This window comes from Ovis canadensis, chromosome 6 (genome assembly GCF_042477335.2).
Source record: "Ovis canadensis isolate MfBH-ARS-UI-01 breed Bighorn chromosome 6, ARS-UI_OviCan_v2, whole genome shotgun sequence".
NCBI classification, from domain to species: Eukaryota; Metazoa; Chordata; class Mammalia; order Artiodactyla; family Bovidae; genus Ovis; species Ovis canadensis.
Window position 1 is genome coordinate 83,447,231 of NC_091250.1, and position 19,667 is coordinate 83,466,897.

Sequence of the window (19,667 nt, forward strand, 5' to 3'; positions counted from 1 at the left end):
AAAGGCAACGCCAAAGAATGCTCAAACTACCACACAATTGCACTCATCTCACATGCTAGTAAAATAATGCTCAAAATTCTCCAAGCCAGGCTTCAGCAATACGTGAACTGTGAACTTCCAGATGTTCAAGCTGGTTTTAGAAAAGGCAGAGGAACCAGAGATCAAATTGCCAACATCCGCTGGATCATGGAAAAAGCAAGAGAGTTCCAGAAAAACATCTATTTCTGCTTTATTGACTATGCCAAAGCCTTTGACTGTGTGGATCACAATAAACTGTGGAAAATTCTGAAAGAGATGGAAATACCAGACCACCTGACCTTCCTCTTGAGAAATCTGTATGCAGGTCAGGAAGCAACAGTTAGAACTGGACATGGAACAACAGACTGGTTCCAAATAGGAAAAGGAGTATGTCAAGGCTGTATATTGTCACCCTGCTTATTTAACTTATATGCAGAGGACATCATGAGAAACTCTGGGCTGGAAGAAGCACAAGCTGGAATCAGGATTGCCGGGAGAAATCTCAATAACGTCAGATATGCAGATGACATCACCCTTATGGCAGAAAGTGAAGAGGAACTGAAAAGCCTCTTGATGAAAGTGAAAGAGGAGAGTGAAAAAGTTGGCTTAAAGCTCAACATTCAGAAAACGAAGATCATGGCATCTGGTCCCATCACTTCATGGCAAATAGATGGGGAAACAGTGTCAGACTTTATTTTTTTGGGCTCCAAAATCAGTGCAGATGGTGACTGCAGCCATGAAATTAAATACGCTTACTCCTTGGAAAGAAAGTTATGACCAACCTAGATAGCATATTGAAAAGCAGAGACATTGCTTTGCCAACAAAGGTCTGTCCAGTCAAGGCTGTGGTTTTTCCAGTGGTCATGTATGGATGTGAGAGTTGGACTGTGAAGAAAGCTGAGTACCAAAGAATTGATGCTTTTGAACTATGGTGTTGGAAAAGACTCTTGAGAGTCCCTTGGACTGCAAGGAGATTCAACCAGTCCATTCTAAAGGAGATCGGCCCCGAGTGTTCTTTGGAAGGAATGATGCTAAAGCTGAAACTCCAGTACTTTGGCCACCTCATGCAAAGAGTTGACGCAGTGGAAAAGACTCTGATGCTGGGAGGGATTGGGGACAGGAGGAAAAGGGTACAACAGTGGATGAAATGGCTGGATGGCATCACCGACTCTATGGACGTGAGTTTGGTTGAACTCCGGGAGATGGTGACGGACAGGGAGGCCTGGGGTGCTGCAGTTCATGGGGTCACAAAGAGTGGACATGACTGAGCGACTGAACTGACTGAAAATAAATAGTCTCTCTTCTGTTTCCATTGTTTCCCCATCTATTTGCTATGAAGTGATGGGACCGAATTCCATGATCTTAGTTTTCTGAATGTTGTAAAAACTTTTTTTTCTTAAGTTTTTGAAAACTAGTTTTAAATTTAAGCCAACTTTTAAATTTTAAGCCAGTTTTTTCACTCTCCTCTTTCACTTTCATCAAGAGGCTCGTTAGTTCTCTTTGCTTTCTGCCATAAGTGTGGTATCATCTGCATATCTGAGGTTATTGAATTTTTCTCCCGGCAGTCTTGATTCCAGCTTGTGCTTTATTCTGCCCAGCATTTCTCATGATGCATATTAGTTAAATAAGCAGAGTAACAATATACAGCCTTGACGTACTCCTTTTCCTATTTGGAACCAGTCTGTTGTTCCACATCCACTTCTAGCTGTTGCTTCTTGACCTGCATACAGATTTCTCAAGAGGCAGGTCAGGTGGTCTGGTATTCCCGTCTCTTTCAGAATTTTCCACAGTTTATTGTGATCCACACAGTCAAAGGCTTTGGCATAGTCAGTAAAGCAGAAGTAGCTGTTTTTCTGGAACTCTTGTTTTTTTTTGATGATCCAGTGGATGTTGGCGTTTTCTTCTCTGGTTCCTCTGCCTTTTCTAAATCCATCTGGAACATCTGGAAGTTTGTTCAGGTACTGGTGAATCCTGACTTAGAGAATTTCAAGCATTACTTCACTAGCGTATGAGATGAGTGTAACTGTGTGGTAGTTTGAGCATTCTTTGGGATTGCCTTCTTTGGGATTGGAATGAAAACTGACCTTTTCCAGTCCTGTGGCCACTGTTGAGTTTTCCAGATTTGTTGACATATGGAGTGCAGCACTTTCAGAGCATCATCTTTTAGGATTTGAAATAGCTCAGGTATAATTCCATCACCTCCATTCTTTTTGTTCGTAGTGATGCTTCCAAGCCACTTGACTTTGCATTCCAGGATGTCTGGCTCTAGGTGAGTGATCATAGCCTCATGGTTATCTGGGTCATGTAGATATTTTTTGTATAGTGACCATAATATATATTTTTAAATATATTACTAAAATTTTTACTCTTCCAAAAATAGTTAGATTTTTTTAAAAAAAAATCACAAGTCATAGTATACAGGCATTTGTGATATATGGGTCAAAATATGATTTGTAATGATCAGTTTCTTAATATTTATATTGTTAGTATTCATATTCTTTTATCTTTATTAGAGCTCTTTTAGCAATATATATAAATTACATTTAATGGTGTTTAATTCCTTTGTATTGATTACTCTTAAGGGAAAATGCAGTATCTTGAAAGGCCAATTATTTCTAACAGATTTTTTAATACCTTTACTAAGATAGAATTTACATAAAATTCACCTGTTTGTAGTATTATTTCCAGTATGTTTACAGAATAGTACAACCATGGCCATAATCTTGGATTAGAATATTTTCAGTATTCCCCAAAGAATTCTTATACCCATTAGCAGTCATTACCCATTTCTCTTTCCCCACCCTCTCTCCTATCCCTAGGCAACCTCTAATCTACTTTCCATCTCATACTTTTGCCCATTTTAGACATTCCATATGAATGGTGTCATGCAGTTTTGTGGTCTTTTGTGGCTGACTTCTTTAACTTAGTTTAGTATTTCTGAGGTTTATCCATGTTTAATGTTTTTATTGCTGCTAACAGTTTTTTACAGGTCTCTCTTCAACTTAGAAATACCAACTCAGAAACTTCAGACAGGATAAAAATGAATAAAGTAAGTTTCTTGTAATTCAAAGATGGTTAGAGGTGGAATTTTCTTTTTGGTGGGCCATGTCTAAGTAGATGCAAAGATGCTTTGTTAAAACACCTTTCTTCACTATGTAGTACATAGAGGGGCACCTAATATAGTCTTATGAAAGATACTTAAGGAAGGTTCCCTTTAAGAAGTGACATTTAAGCTGAGATTCAGTAGAAAGTAGTAGTGGGCTGGCTGAAGTTGGACAAGGGAAGGGTAAAGTAAGCCCAAAGTGGAATTGAGCAAGGGGAACAGCATATACAGATGACCTAAAAGCAAAAGTATTGGGCTTTCAAGACTAGAAATTAGTACCATATGGCTGTTATTTAGATTGGAGTGATGGAGGAGGGTGAGAAATGTAGCTTAAAAAAAAAAAGTACTACAACAGTTAGATCATTGCTGTGTCTCAAGGGTCATGGGAGCTGTGTTTTGGAAAAGACTGTAAGGCAAAAGGAAACTGGCATAGTGACTTCCCTGGTGGTCCAGGGGTTAGGAATCTGCCTGCCAGTGCAGGGGACACGGGCTTGATACCTGGTCCAGGAGGATCCGGCATGCTGCCGAGCAACTGAGCCCATGAACCACAACTACTGAAGTCCATGTTCCTAGAACCCATGCTCCAAAGTAAGAGAAACCACCACAGAGAAAGTCCTTGCACCACAACAAAGAGAAACTCCCACTCACTGCAACTAGAGAATGTGCATGCACAGCAAAAAAGACCCAGTGCAGCCTATAGATAGATATTTTTAAAAACTGGCATAGAATTTTTAGTAGAGTAGTATTAATAGTCAGATTCATATTTTAGGAAACAGTTCACCTGCAGTATATGGAATGAATTGGAAGGGAGCAAGATCAGAGATTTTGAAATTTTTTTAAAAAAAAGGACTTTTCTTTTTCAGAATCCTTTTGGCCATTCTGTATCTTTACATTTTCATGTAACTTTTAGAATCAGGCTGTCCATTTCTATAAAAATGTCTGATGATATATTTTATGGGTTGTATTCTGTTGATCAGTTTGGAAGAATTGACATGTTAATGTTGAGTCTGTGAACATGATGATGCATCTGTCCCATTTATTTAGGGCTTCTTTAGTTTCTCTCAGCAATGTTTTATTGTTTTCAGTGTACAACTCTTGCAGTTCATTTGTTAAATTTATTCCTAAGTATTCTTTTTGATGCTGTTGTGAATGGAATTTTTATTTCATGTTTGAATTCTTCGATACATAGAAGTACAATTTTTTTGTGGAGGGAGAGCTGTTGATTTTATATCCTATGACCTTGCTAAATCTAGTTGATTTTGTTTGCTTTCAGTAGATTCTACAAAGGATTTTTTATGTACAGGATCATATTGTCTGTGAATAAAGACAGTTTTACTTTTTCTTTCCCATATGGATGCCTTGAATTTCTTTTTCTTGCCATATTGCACTGGCTAGATACTCCAGTACCACACTGGATAGAGATGATAATACTGTACATCCTTAACTGTGTTCCCAGTCTTCAGAGAAGCATTCAGTCTTTCACTATTAGATCTGTTTTCTGAAAGATTTTGTATAGGATTGGCATTTTTCCTTAGTATTGATAAATAAGTGAAGGCATCGGGCCTGGACTTTTCTTTGCAGGGAGATTCCTCATTACTAATTCAATTTCTTTTTATAATCTCTTCAGAGTCTCAATTTTTTCTTGAGTCCCAGTTGATAACTTGTATCTTTCTAGAAATTTATCTGTCATACCTCCTTTGTTGGCATAACGTTGTTCGTGATATTCCTTACAGTTCTTTTAGTATTGGTAGCAGTGCTCACTCTTTCTTTCAGACTTTGGTTTTTAGCAGTGCTCACTCTTTCTTTCAGACTTTGGTAATTCACATGAAGGAAACCATACACACAAAACATTGAATGATTTCATTTATATGAAATGTCTAGAAAAGGACATGGAGCTGAAAGCACATTAGTTAATGCCTAGGGCTTGAGGTAGAAACAGAAAAGGGGTTTCTTTTTAGGGTGATATAAATTAATTCTAAAATTACATGGTGATGGTGGTTGGAATAACTAAATACTAAATTTATCAAATTATACAATGGGTTCTATAGTACAGAGATTACACAGGTTGATTTTGTGGTATGTAAATTATATCTTGAAAAAGTTGTATTTTTAAAAAAAGTTGTAAGGTTCTTTTAGCATCTTAAAAATATAGAAACTACCATAAACTAAATGAATAAAGCATCAATAATTCAGAATCTATTAAAACATGATCTCCCCTATACCACACGAATGGTAGCTTTCCTGTTTTTGTTAGTGGCACTGTAATACTTTCAGTCACAAAAAGCTAAAAACTGTAGAACAGTTTTGGATTTCTCCATCTTTTTTATTTCCTACCCTCATCATTAATCTGTCACCAAGTCCTGCTGATGCTACATGTATAAACTACTTCTCTCCCTTCAGATCCTATATTTAATCCCCTTAGTGGCAATAGAGAATGCTCTTGCCTTCTGGTAACAGATAAAAGGTAATGTAGCAAACTGTCTATTCCTCGAGTGATGAAAAGGGGGACACTGATTCAGTAACCCTTGTGTGTGCAAACTATTTTCTGCCACTCTGTTCTCTTATTTCAGTGTCCCATCACTAAAATGATTCCTAAAAATAAAACATTTTGGCTCATATGATATTGGCACCAGATTATTTTTCAGTCAGGGAACCTTTGGTTGACATTTCACAGTACTTTTAAACCTGCCAGAGGACATATAAGCTGTATTGTATGTAGCATGTAACTGAATGCCTCTTTAGCAAAACCAAGTGTTTCCCTAACCCTAAATTTTAAAGAAAACCCCAAACAAAAGTGCTTGCAGTAATTATACGTATTATCTCCTTTGCTCATCTCTTACAAATACATAGACTTCTTTAAAATAACTGTTTGCATACTGAAAACTTTTTTTTCACTCTGATACTTTTGAATTTCTTACATAGTTTACACGGGGATGATCCGGAGAGATGATATGGGGTGGGAGGTGGGCAGGGGGGTTCAGGATTGGGAACTCATGTACACCCGTGGCTGGTTCATGTCAATGTATGGTAGAACCAATACAGTATTGTAAAGCAAAATAAAGTAAAAATAAAAATTAAAAAAATAATAATACATAGTTTAATCAAGGGGGACTGCGTTCTGATGGACACAGCCAATTTATTGATGGCTAATATAATTTACAGTAGGTTGAGATTATCAAGTTTTCACTTGTCAATAAAACTTGAAAAGTATTACTTCATTACCCTGTTTCTGTTAAAATTAAGTCATAGAGGCCCAGCGAGAGAGCTGAACTTTCACCTCTATCCAGCATCAACAAGACAAGGAAGCAGTGGGAGATGGGGCCCTTTGTCTCCCTTTCCCCATCCTCCATGTGTCAGTAGGACCCAAGAAAGGAGCTGATTTTACATCACATCCATTGGAAATATAATAATTTTGTTTACATCATAAATTTCACCTAAAGTGTCTTAATTTGGAAACCACTCTGGTTAGAGTCCAGTTAACTTCACATTTTTCCTGTAGAGTCACATTTGAAATGAACATCAGTTGATATGATCTGAACTCATTCGAGGAAAAACCAATCAAGTAGGCCTCCCTTGTAGCTCAGTCGGTAAAGAATCTGCCTGCAGTGCAGGAGACCTGGGTTCAATCCCTGGGTCGGGAAGATCCCCTGGAGAAGGAAATGGCAACCCACTCCAGTATCCTTGCCTGGAAAATCTCATGGACAGAGGAGCCTGGTGGGCCGTAGTCCATGGGGTCCCAAAGAGTTGGGCATGACTGAATGACTAACACTTACTTACTTACTTAGGAAATTAAAGTCTCCTGTCTTCTTGAACCTTTTTGTTTTTATATACATTCTCTAGGAACTTATAAAATATGTCTTCTTTCTGCTTTACTGAAACCGAAGTAATGTAGTAAATTGGATCATATTGTTATTAAGGATTTTTTTCATTATTGCTTTTTTCTAATGTACCATCATTTGAAAAGAGGGCTACAGAGGGCTGCTGCTTAAGTAAAAGGAATGAATTGCTAATGATAAATTTTCGTGAGGTTTGTGGTAGGAAGGGAACTGGGAATTGGAAAGCAAGGAAGCTATTTATCTGCCTTCTAGACAAGACCTAATGATATGGTTATGTTAGGGAGTTAAGAACTACAAGAACAGAATAAACTAATGTAAAAACATGTTTCCTCATAGTTTTTGAATGAGAGTAAAAGAAAAATAAGACAGACTTTAGGACTGGACAGTTGGCCGCCTTTGAGTTCACTTAATAGTTGAGATTTGATGGTTATAATATTTTCTTCCTGTGTAGAAAGTAGATGTGGGTGATTTAAAAATACTCCATCATTTTTTACTTCTCATCCCCCAATTTAAATCTGTTCAAAAGATCCCTTATTTTATAACCTTGTGTTTAGTAACTAACATTAGTCTTTTTTGTTTTTTGTTTTCTCCTAGGCTATATTCATCACCAAAGAAAAAACTTACACCAATGCAGAAATCGGTTAGTCCTTTAGTTTGGTGCAGGCAAGTTTTGGATTACCCAAGTCCTGATGTTGAATGTGCTAAAAAGTCTCTTATCCACAAACTTGATCAAACTATGTCAGGTATGTCTGTAATTTTTCTTGTAAATTCACCCCTTTGCTTTCTTTAATCAAAAAACAGATAAATGTTGAATGGTATATTTTTAGGAAGGCAGTTCCTTGCTTGGTGGTGTTTTTCAGATCACATTGTGCATGCTGTTGTGAGGTTTTGCCATATGCACATAACCCTGTTCTGTTATTTACTTAATAAGTTCTTTTTTAAAAAAATCTCTATTTATTTAGCTTCATGCTAAAAAATATCTGTGAAATAATGGATTTTATGGCAAGTTTTTTTTTTCTAATGTAAGCTAAAACAAATGGTTATTTTAAAAAATGTTTTGTCTGGTATCATCTGAAATCATCTCACCAGCCTCAGGGAAATTCTGATGTGATAGAAAGAATCAGAGGGAGAACCTTAGAGATCTCCTTCTCACTCTGTCGCTTAGTTGCTTGTGACCCTGTGAGTTAACTCAACTCCGTTAAGCTCAGTTTTCTTATAAGGATGATGAAACCTTATAAGTGTTATTTAAGGATTAAATGATAATGTTTTATGAAAGAGCCTTGCATGTTTTTCTGGCTCATGGTAGTGATTAGTAAATGCATTCATGCCTGTTGTCTTTTTATTTGCTTTGTTTTTTTTATTTGGCATTTTAGGTTTTAAATTGCTTTTATGCCCTGTTGTTTAATAGCATTCACAAAGCTAATAAAATATATGTGTCACTATTTATGGCACTTAATGTAGCATACTGGTGTGTTGGAAATATAGGAAAAATATTATTGACTCTCTCTTGGAATTACTGTCATTCTGTTAAGAATATCAGTTTCCAGGAATTCCCTGGATGTCTAGTGGTCGATCCTCAGTGCTTTTGCTGCTGGTGCCTGGGCTCAGTTCCCGTTCAGGAAACTGAGATCCTGCAATTCACATGGCATGGCCAAAAAAACAAAAACAGAAGACCAAAAAAAGTAATAGGTTTCAGGAAAACTCATGTAGTAAAAGATTGATGCATGATCACTAATTTGGAATAGGTCTTTGTTTTTCACTTTTTGTTTGCTTGGCAGCTATGTCCTTAAGAGTACTGTTTTTGGCTTTATTGTTGAAGTACATGCTCTTTTTTTCAGGGTGTAAGCTGCAAGTGGTCAGGGGAGGCATGGGGAATGTACACAGTTAAACTGGCATATAGTAAAGTATAGTTTGCCTGTAGTGAGCAATGGTTATTATAAGAAAATAATGTATGGGATAGACATAGTGGAGAACACCAAAGCGGTTACACTTCAGAAGTAGCAATTGGAGTGACTAGCTTTTTGCTTTATTATGACAAAATTATTAAAGATAGTAGGAGCATGTAAGAGAAGATGTTACTCTTGAACTGAGACTAGGTGTAATCAAGTACTGGATCTGCATAACAATGCTTAGATCTTACAGCTGTGTGCACAGAGCAGTAGCTATAACTGTATATGTTTAAAGGAAAAGTAATTTGGCTGTTTCAAGTTTGAAGCTTATAGTCCTAAACCTCTCTTTTCCCAGGTTGGAGGGAAGATTTTTTTTTTTAATGTATTTTTTGATAAGGCACATCTTCCTAGAAACTTAGCTGTTGTATTCCAGAACAACAGTTTCTGCTCCTTCACACTCAGCTTCTCTTGAGTGGACTACCATGTGTTCCTAAGGCATTCTTTTCTTGTTTATTTATTTTTTAATAATAATGCATTATCTTTTTTACCCTGTCTTAAACACTCCCTAGTTTTCAGTCTTTAAGGTCTCCCTTCTCTGTTCTCTGCCCATCTTTTTTTTTTTTTTTTTTGGGTGGTAAGACTTATTTAACATAAAATTCCCCACTTTAACTATTTTTAAATGTACAGTTCAGTGGCATTAAGTACATTCACAGTGCCGTCGCTTCTGTCTCTAGAACATTTTGTCATCCCAGACTATATTAGAGTGGAGAAGGCCGAAAGTGAGCATAGGATGGTTTTGAGGAGGGTTGATGATGATAGCTGAGCAGTGTGCGTTGGGGGAAGGGGTCATAGTCGAGATGAAAAGGTGTGAAAGGAAAAAGGAATAAGCCAAATATGAGGAAATGGGGGAGAAGAAAGTATCGGCATTGATTTCTGTGTTTCCAGCTAGTGTGATAGGGTGAATGTTTTTACCGTTCTGAGATAAGGACAGCAGCTAAAATTTGTTTTAGCTCAGAAAGAATGAGTTTGGATTTGGACATGAATTAGTTTTGAGAATGAAAATGAGAAAAGAATGAGTTGGTTTTGGGGTACATTTGCCATACCTTCAGGGGAGACATTAAGTGGGCAGTGTATATGAGACTGAAGCCCATGAAAACGTAGGCTTAGAGATATAAGTAATGGGGATTTGGGTAATATAACTAATGTTGTGAGTACGATTGAAATTTCTCAGGAAAAAGAAAGTTAAAATTTGAGTTGAGAATTTGCAGTGATGGTAATTAAATAAATAACCAAATAGAGAATATGCTTCAAAGGAAATCAGAGTGAAGAGGAAGGAACGAACACCCCTATTTCTGCTCAGGTTGATATATTGAGATCAGGCTATGTACTTCATACTCAGTGTGTTTAATGATATCTTGTCTCGTGGTGAATATGTGTAAAACTATACTACTGACCAGCTTACTGTACTATCCAACTTAACAGAAAACATGTTTGCCTCCTCTCAAAACCAGTGCTCTGCCTGTAAGCAAACCAGAAACTTCAGAACCATCTTTTTTTTTTTTTCCTTTAGTAATCCTTTCTAGTTTTTAATTATCCCTTTCTTCCCTTTTTTGGTCACCTTTATTAGAGTTCAGTCTAATCCATTTAACATTAGGATTTTGACCATTTATTTTTCCTGTGCTGATTAGATCACAGTACTCTTGCTCAAAGTCCCTAATGGTGTTATAATTGCTACTGGACACATTTCAAACTCCTAAGCATGGCATTCCAGGCCTCCTGTGACCTGGCCCCAGCTGGTTTTTCTTGTTTTGTCCCTCACCGTGTACTTTACCTTTCTAGATTACTCACTGTTATTCCCTAAACACAGTATGCATTTTCACGACACAGCTTTAGTTTGTTATAAGCACAGATGAAACCATATACTTTGCTCAGTACGAGTGTCCTATCAAATTACTACTCATCCATTTAAGATTGCTCCACTGCCTCTTCTTCCAAAAAACCTTACCTATTTTCTGTTGGTTGTAATGAATTACTCCCATCTCCTCATTTCCATTAGCCTCTTTGCACTTTTTTGATACTACTCATTTCATTTTGCCTTGAAATCATTGTTTTTTCTCCCTGCACTACTTGGAGATAGGCCTGTTGAGAAAAAGTACCATGTCACATCTGTGTATGTATTCTACATCATACTTCGGTAATGGTCATAAACATGAATAAATGGTAGATTTTAGAATAGAGTAGAGGAAAGAAAAAAATACTTTTATATATGTATTTATTTAGCTGGCTGCGTTGGGTCTCAGTTGCAGCACACGGGATCCTTCTTGAATCATGTGGGATCTTTCGTTGCGGCACAGATTCTCCAGTTGTTGTATGTGGGCTCAGTAGTTGCGGCGTGTGGGCTTAGTTGCTCGGCAGCATGTGAAATCTTCCCAGACCAGGGATCAAACCTGAGTACCCTGCATTGCGAGGTGGCTTCTTAACCACGGGACCACAAGGAAAGTGCCCCCCAAAATATTTTAAGTATTAATTTTTCTTCCATATAATTGCACTTGAGATCTTTCATACTACTTTTATATTTTATACACATAGCACAGATGTTTTACCTTTTTCTAGCAGAGTATTCTCTTTGGCCCAGAATATAGGAGTGGGGGGAACTTTTTTTTTTTTTTTTTTTTTTTAAGAATTCTTGCATGTTTGACTTGAATACGGCCTGAATAGTCAATGGACTTCCTTGGTGGCTCAGATGGTAAAGCTAAAGCTTCTGCCTACAATGTGGGAGGCCCGGGTTCAGTCTTTGGGTAGGGAAGATCTCCTGGAGGAGGAAATGGCAACCCACTCCAATATTCTTGCCTGGAAAATCCCATGGACAGAGGAGCCTGGTAGGCTACAGTCCATAGGGTCGAAAAGAGTCAGACACAACTGAGCAACTTCACTTTCACTAAATAGTCAATATTGTTTTATTTCTTCTAAAATCCAAACTTAGGAATCCAGACCTCATTATTTCATAGTTTTTTGTTGTTACTAGCAATATGTATTCAAAAAATGAGAAGACAAAAATTGCTTTTATATTCATTTTATTTTTAAAGGCTATTCAACAGTGGGAATAAACTTCCTAACAAGACAGAAGTAACTTAATTTAGTAGTTAATAATTTATTGAGGAGATATTCTTCCTGTGGTATTATTGGGTTAGCCATAAAGTTCATATGGGTTTTTCTGTAACATCTTAAAATATTTTTGTTTGATGTGGCTCCTGTTTTATTTGCGTAACCAAATTTAAGATAGTGGAGATATTTTGTTGGGATTATTAATGTGATATACAACCCCCCGTAGAAGTGTTTCTGTATTTAAATTGAGATAATGAATTACTGAATTGCCTAACAGGAAATTTTTTGAAATGTTACTAGCCTTTTGTTCAGTTTGATTTTTTCTCTTGTCATTAATGCAGCTCTCAAGAGGCAGAATTTGTATAATAATCCTTTCAACTCCGTCAGTTATACAAGTCCTTACAGTCCAAATGCCAGTAGCCCATACAGTAGTGGTTTCAATTCTCCGTCCTCAACCCCAGTGCGACCTCCTATTGTCAAACAGCTAATACTTCCTGGAAATTCAGGTAAGGAGAAATGAAGTAATTGAGAAATAGTTTTTAACTTATTGCCCTGCCTCAGAAAAATAATTTATTCATCAGTAGCTCAAGTTCTTTTATTTATGAAACCTCCAACAGATTTGAGAAGATATTGTCAAGGAGCTACTTAGCACCAGGTGGTGCTGTACTGGGCACCAGGGATACAGATAAGCCAGGATACATCCAGTTTTCTTTAGCATATATGTAACATTTTTTTAATGTGGCTTGATTAAATAGGATCATAAGTTTGATTCTCTTAACAAATGCTTGCTTGAGTTGTAAAAGCTTCAGTTAAATAGGAGTTTTAATGAGCTTTGATACTGTACTTTAATAATAGTATTAGACTGTGTATGAATGTGCCAAGGGGGTGTTTAGAGCCATGAAGGGTATAGGAGAGGGATAGATTGCTATAATTGAGGAAAGAATGTTCTGCGTGGTTCTATGACTGAGATTGTTGTTGTATAGCTTACTGTTCTTTAGATTTCACCCATTCAGTTACTCTTATTACTGCTGTTGTTATGATTAATTATTATAGCTCCCTTAAAAAGTATTAATCACCTCAAACTTTTGACCTGTGTACTTGCCAGTTTCATCACTTACTGATCCTGCTCTTTGCTCTGTACATAGGTTGTTAGTTGCTACTTATTTCACCCATGACTGTTGTACTAAAAAGTTTGATCTATTTGTTTAATATTTTTAAAAAATATTAAAAATTTTTATTCAGGTACTATTTGAGACTGACCTTGTAGTACATTTCCTTTTATGTGCACTATACTCTTTTTGATAATATAAATATTAGCTATGTTTTGTATTCCTCTTGCTCTTTTTACATGCCATTCATATTAGAGCTGACTCTTGCGGTGAAAAATTCAGAAAACAAGAATTTCAAATACATCTGTATTAGAAATATTAGTAACAGTGTTGGGATTTTTCAGTTCTTCATTGGAAGTTGATCAGATGAAAACATTTCCTTAGAAAGAAGTTATTAGGTTGGTGCAAAAGTAATTGCAGTTTGTATTGTTGAACTTTGCTGTTTGGTATTGGAATAGATTCTTAATGAATTGTGGTTATGTTGTACGTCATTTTAATGCACCTTTCTCACTTTATTATTTTTTTTGCTAATGACTTATTACTTGCTATGTATTTTATATTTAAACTATGGAAATGATGATTAACAAATAGAAAATTCAATCAGTTTTCTTATTCAAGTTCAAAAGGGGTTGTAAGGCATTAGAGACAACTTGTAACATCAACAACGCATTTGGCCCAGGAATTGCTAACGAACATACAGGGCAGTGGTGATTTGAGAAATTTTGCAAAAGAGATGAGAGCCTTGAAGATGAGGGGCGGAGTGGCCAGCCATCCGAAGTTGACAGTGACCAATTAAGAGGCTCACTGAAGCTGATCCTCTTTACAACTACATGCTGCTGCTGCTGCTGCTAAGTCTCTTCAGTCGTGTCCGATTCTGTGCAGCCCCATAGACAGCAGCCCACCAGGGTCCGCCGTCCCTGGGATTCTCCAGGCAAGAACACTGAAGTGGGTTGCCATTTCCTTCTCCAATGCATGAAAGTGAAAAGTGAAAGTGAAGTTGCCCAGTCATGTCTGACCCTCAGAGACCCCATGGACTGCAGCCTACCAAGTTCCTCTGTCCATGGGATTTTCCAGGCACGAGTACTGGAGTGGGGTGCCATTGCCTTCTCCGTACAACTACATGAGAAGTTGCCAAAGAACTCAACGTTGACCATTCTATGGTCATTTGACCTTCAAAGCAAATTGAAAGGTGAAAAAGCATGATAAGTGGGTGACTCATGAGCTGACCACAAATCAAAAAAATCATCCTTTTGAAGTGTTGTCTTCTCTTATTCTATGTAACAACAATGAACCATTTCTTGATCGGACTGTGACGTGCAATGAAAAGTGGATTTTATATGACAGCTGGCAGCGACCAGCTTGTATTTGGACTTTCAAAGCTCTTCACAAAGCCAGACTGGCACCAGGAAAGGTCTGGTCACTGTTTGGTGGTCCGCTGCTCGTCTGATCCACTACAGCTTTTTGAATCCTGGCAGAACCATTACACCTGAGAAGTATGCTCAGCAAATCGATGAGATGCACTGAAAACTGCAACGCCTGCAGCCAGTGGTCAACAGAATGGGTCCAGTTCTTCTCCATGACAACACCCAACCACATGTTGTACAAGCAACACTTCAAAAATTGAATGAACTGGGCTACAAAGTTTTACCTCATCCACTGTATTCACCTGACCTCTTGCTAACCGACTACCACTTCTTCAAGCATCTCAACAGTTTTTTGCAGGGGAGATGCTTCCACAACCAGCAGGAGGCAGAAAATGCTTTCTAAGAGTTCATAAAACCCAAAAGCACAAGATTTTTATGCTACAGGGATAAACAAACTTATTTCTTGTTGGCAAAACTGTGGTGATTATAATTATTCCTATTTTGATTAATAAAGATATGTTTGAGCCTAGTTATGATTTAAAATTCACGGTCCGAAACTGCAATTATTTTTTCACCAACCTAATAAGACTCTTTTGGATATGTATAGCCTTTATTCCTTTGAGCTGTCTTCCATCCTCCTTTGGTTTATAGTGATAAAATGTGTTTTTAATCCAGTCATTTCCTTCATCCTGTCTTTGTGCTTCACTACTAAACATCAGAGAACTCCTTGGATCCCCATTACTAGTTTGACACAGGAATTTTGTAAACATGGCATAACGTAGGAGAAACGAGCTTAGTGTTCTTTCTTTGGTTTGGTTCTAAATCTCTAAAGAATCCTGATTTTCCTCAAATTATAGTTTTCTTGTTTAGGAAAAGTAGGTGGTTTTATTCAAGGGAAAAGATGATGGTGTTTGCTAATGACTGAATAGGAGGGGAAAGCATGACATAATTCATCTATTTATAGAGCAGTTTCGTTGGCTACCTGGTAAAAGTTGGAATCCTCTAGCATGTATTATGTGAACATTAACTACTTTCCCAGTACTGTTTTGAAAACTTAATTTTTCATAAGAATATGGATAAATTATAGCTAAGAAAATGAGTTTTGTATTTGTCATTATATATGAAGGAGTCTCTATAGCTGTCTTTATTCTTAATCAGGTCAGTTTTTAATTTTAACATCTGGGAATTTTATAAACAGAAAAGACAGAATAGCAATAAACTGAATCAACCCAAAGATATAATATCAAGTTAATTGCAACAGATGTTTATTCAATTTTTGTTCACCAAAGTTTGAATCATTTTCTTTTTTAAGGTAATTTGAAAGGTTCATCAGACAGAAATCCTCCACTCAGTCCTCAGTCCTCTATAGACAGTGAATTAAGTGCTTCAGAATTAGATGAAGATTCAATTGGATCCAATTATAAGCTAAATGATGTAACTGATGTGCAAATTCTAGCTCGGATGCAGGAAGAAAGTAAGTATTTTAATGGTTAAAGCTTAGGTCTTTCATTATGGTATAATTTTGTTGCCCTTATTAAATGTCTTACAGTGTTGTGGATTAGTAGTTTAATAAGAATAGAAATGTTGAAATTTCAGAGGCTTTTTCAGCATGTGGACTGGTTTGGTCATATACTTGTTTTTAGAGTCCATTGTATGCTGAGCAGTTTGCTGTGTGAGTACTGAAGAAAAGCAGGCTTTGCTCTGCTGTGACTGGAAATCATACCCTGCGTGTTACTCTGTACTGTAATTCACCAGCATGAGTGAGTGAAGTTGCTCAGTCGTGTCCGACTCTTTGCGACTCTGTAGACTGTAGCCCACCAGGCTCCTCTGTCCATGGGATTCTCCAGGCAAGAGTACTGGAGTGGGTTGCCATTTCCTTCTCCAATTCACTAGTATAGTTATACTCTGTTCTCTGTTTCCTTAGTGTAGATTAGCATTTCTCAGCTGTTCCTTCATTATTACCTGTCCCCTAAGGAGCGTATTTAGATTTTTCTTTTCCTTTTTACTCACCTCCACTCCCAATAAATTTTAATACGACTGATATATTCTATATCTCTTTGTGTGTACTCTAAGAACCACAAACTGTTATCTCTTAAGATTTTTTTCACACCCACAAAATTGATTTTTTCTCCTTGGAGGCAAGTATATCATCTTTATTACAGTGTATGGTGTATTATGATTAAATAAAGAGAGAGAGAGACCTTTATGAAATTGTGAAACTTGAAATTGTGACATTAAATGAAGCATGTGATACTGCTTTGCACAGTGGTCCTTGCAACTTTTTGGGTAACAGGTACCTTTGAGAATCTGATAGAAGTGTTGTCCCCAAAATATACATGTGCACAAAATTTTTATTATTTCAAGGGTTCATCAATGACTTGACTCTCATCTGAATATAAGATGATGATAGTGTTATTCTTGCCTGTATGTTTTATTGTATGGGCTTAACTGAAGGAAGCAATCTCTCTAAAGTGATCTCTTTAAGCTTTACAATGAAAAGATCCTTAAAGCACAGGTTTCAGTCTTGACAGTTGGCTGAGGTAATGGAGTAGTGCTATAATTTAGTTGAGAAATTTTGTTTGTCCTTTGTTTTATGTAAGTTTTATCAAGCTGTAACATTAAGAAACTGCAGAATGTTGGTTTCTTACTCTGCTAGTTCTTATCCCATTTTACACATCTTCCCTTAGAAAGATAGAAAGGTTTGGTGCTTATCTGTCTTTAGCCCTAGAAACCAGTAACATGTTACCCTTTTCTTCTGTAACTTTGTAGACATAACTGCTCACTCCAAGTATGATATTGTCAGCTAATGAGGGGTTATTGTCACAGATGTGAAGAAAGAATAAAGAATGCTGCCTGTCACTTAGACTAAAGTTATTCGTTTCTTCTTTGAACCCTGACTTTTTAGACTGCAATATTTTGTTAGAAATTCAATCACATATTTGCTATAGTTTTCATATTGTATGTTGGTAACACATAATAGAAATTTTAGCCTTTCTTTAAAAATCCTTTCTAAGCTATTCACATGCATAAATATTTCTTTCTTTTTAAAAAAAGAAAGTGATACTGAAAATGTGAGTGATACCTCTTTGAAAACACCATCATTTTCTTTTTAAGAGAATGATTTTCCTTTTTGCAACATTGTTTCTCCAGTTTCTTGCTAACAAAATTGTAAAGTAACAGATGTGGACTTTTGCTTGGTTCAGATCCCTCATTTTTAAGATGAGAAAAGCACAATGCCCATAGTGGTTGTGATCTCCCCAAGACCCACTTGTTAATGGAGAACTTGCATCAGGATTGGGATTTTCTTTTCTAAAACAATACTCTTTTCATGGGTCTGTTGTCTTTTGCTAGGTGGCACCAAGTAATTTGTCAGTTACTGCAATGGTCTCCAAACCTGACCAAAGGGCTAGGTGGGCCCTAGGAAACCATAGTGTTATAGGTACCCTGATATGATTCTCTTTCACTTCTTTCGGGAACCATGTTGATAACACTTTCTGTGTATGACTATATAACTTAGGAAGTTTGAATACTACTCAAGAACAGACAGATCTTCTGGACTAAACTGCCAATAGTTAGCAGGATTGCCTTAAAATACTATCTGAATTCAACACTCTTTTTCAATTGTAATTTTTTTCTCATTGAATATGTTTCACATTTGTTTTTACTCCAGAAGTTTTTATACAATTTGAAGGGCCTCTTAGGTTGCTTGGGTGTTTCTGGAAAAACAAGAAAAAAGGGACTCCTTTGAAAATTCTTACTTGATGGTTTAGAATATAAGCTTATTTTATTGAAGTCCGTTAGCTTATGAAGCAATTGAAAATACATTTGTACCCAAGTATTGAATTCCTAAGAGTGGGTTAGAAGTTTCCTTCATCGTCTTCTGAGTAAGATTAACCCAAAGGTTTAGTATCCAGGATGTTTATTTACTCACTGATATATTCTTTACACTGGTTGGACAGGTAATTGTTTTCCTTCAATATTCCTTTAATGTTAATCTCAAGTTTAGACTCTGTCTTTTGAAATAGAAGTATTTTTAAATTTATGGTTTTCTTTTTAATATAGATTTTGGATTCAAGAAGAAATGTTGAAATTAGGTAAAAGTTTATGAATTTCATGTAATTTAACAATAGCTTTTTAGATGTAGTATATGCATCCTTATGTGTGGGGAAGTCTAAGATGAATCAAGTAAAAGGGAATTTTCCTTTACATGTTATATGCTATTTGTGTTTCTCAATGATAATCTTGTGCTTTTAAACCTTAAATGTTTAATACCAAAGAAGTAACACATTCATTATTGTCAGGTCTCCGGCAAGAATATGCAGCCACAGCGTCTCGGCGCAGTTCTGGTTCATCTTGCAATTCTACGAGACGGGGTACTTTTAGTGATCAGGAGCTTGACGCGCAGAGTTTAGATGACGAAGATGACAATGTGCATCATGCGGTATACCCTGCTGTTAACAGGTTTTCACCATCACCACGCAATTCACCTCGACCTTCACCCAAGCAGTCACCCCGAAATTCACCTCGTTCTCGATCTCCTGCTCGGGGAATAGAGTACAGTAGAGTGTCCCCACAGCCTATGATTAGCCGCTTACAGCAACCTCGCCTTTCACTTCAAGGCCATCCAACAGATTTACAGACAACCAATGTTAAAAATGAAGGTAACCATAAGAATGGAAAAAAATTATCCTTCATATTTTGGTATATAGTAACACCGTTTTTACCAAGGTTTTGTATTTTAGATAAGTAGATCAAGAATTTTTACTTAGGTTAGTTTTGGTTTGCCATACTCATGAAATGTTTAGATTTTGAGTTAAGTAATTTATGGTTCTTTTTAAAAGATTCTACTTTTTTTTAAAGGTTCTACCCATTTGTAGAAACTGTATTGAGTTATTTTTTATAAGAATGGTTTTTTTTCTGTTAGCTCTTCTAAAGTCTCCAGAACACTTAAAGAATGATTTTTGAATATTAATATTTTAATTTTCTCCATCCTAAAAAATGTTTTGACTTGTTTTTTTATAATTAAAATTCTGTTGTCATAGAAAAACTAAGACGCAGTCTTCCAAACCTGTCCCGAACATCTAATACACAAGTTGACTCAGTGAAAAGCAGCAGAAGTGACTCAAATTTTCAAGTGCCAAATGGAGGTATACCTTGCATGCAACCTCAGGCTTCAGCCAGTAAGTACCTTTTATGTATCAGTTATTTAAAGAAAAATGAAAATTACAGAGTTTAATTTTGTG

The 19,667-nt window shown here is 36.6% G+C and overlaps 1 protein-coding gene across 3 annotated transcripts in view; it reads left to right on the forward strand.

The window, feature by feature from the left end:
• Positions 1-19,667, forward strand: part of SLAIN2 (SLAIN motif family member 2) — a 75,359-nt gene that overhangs the window by 24,216 nt on the left and 31,476 nt on the right. For all 3 annotated transcript variants that reach the window (XM_069593088.1, XM_069593089.1, XM_070292429.1), the window contains exons 2-6: positions 7,552-7,700; positions 12,293-12,457; positions 15,737-15,898; positions 18,726-19,085; positions 19,467-19,604. In XM_069593088.1, coding sequence (XP_069449189.1) covers positions 7,552-7,700; positions 12,293-12,457; positions 15,737-15,898; positions 18,726-19,085; positions 19,467-19,604 — 974 coding nt within the window. The remainder of the gene's footprint in view (positions 1-7,551; positions 7,701-12,292; positions 12,458-15,736; positions 15,899-18,725; positions 19,086-19,466; positions 19,605-19,667) is intronic.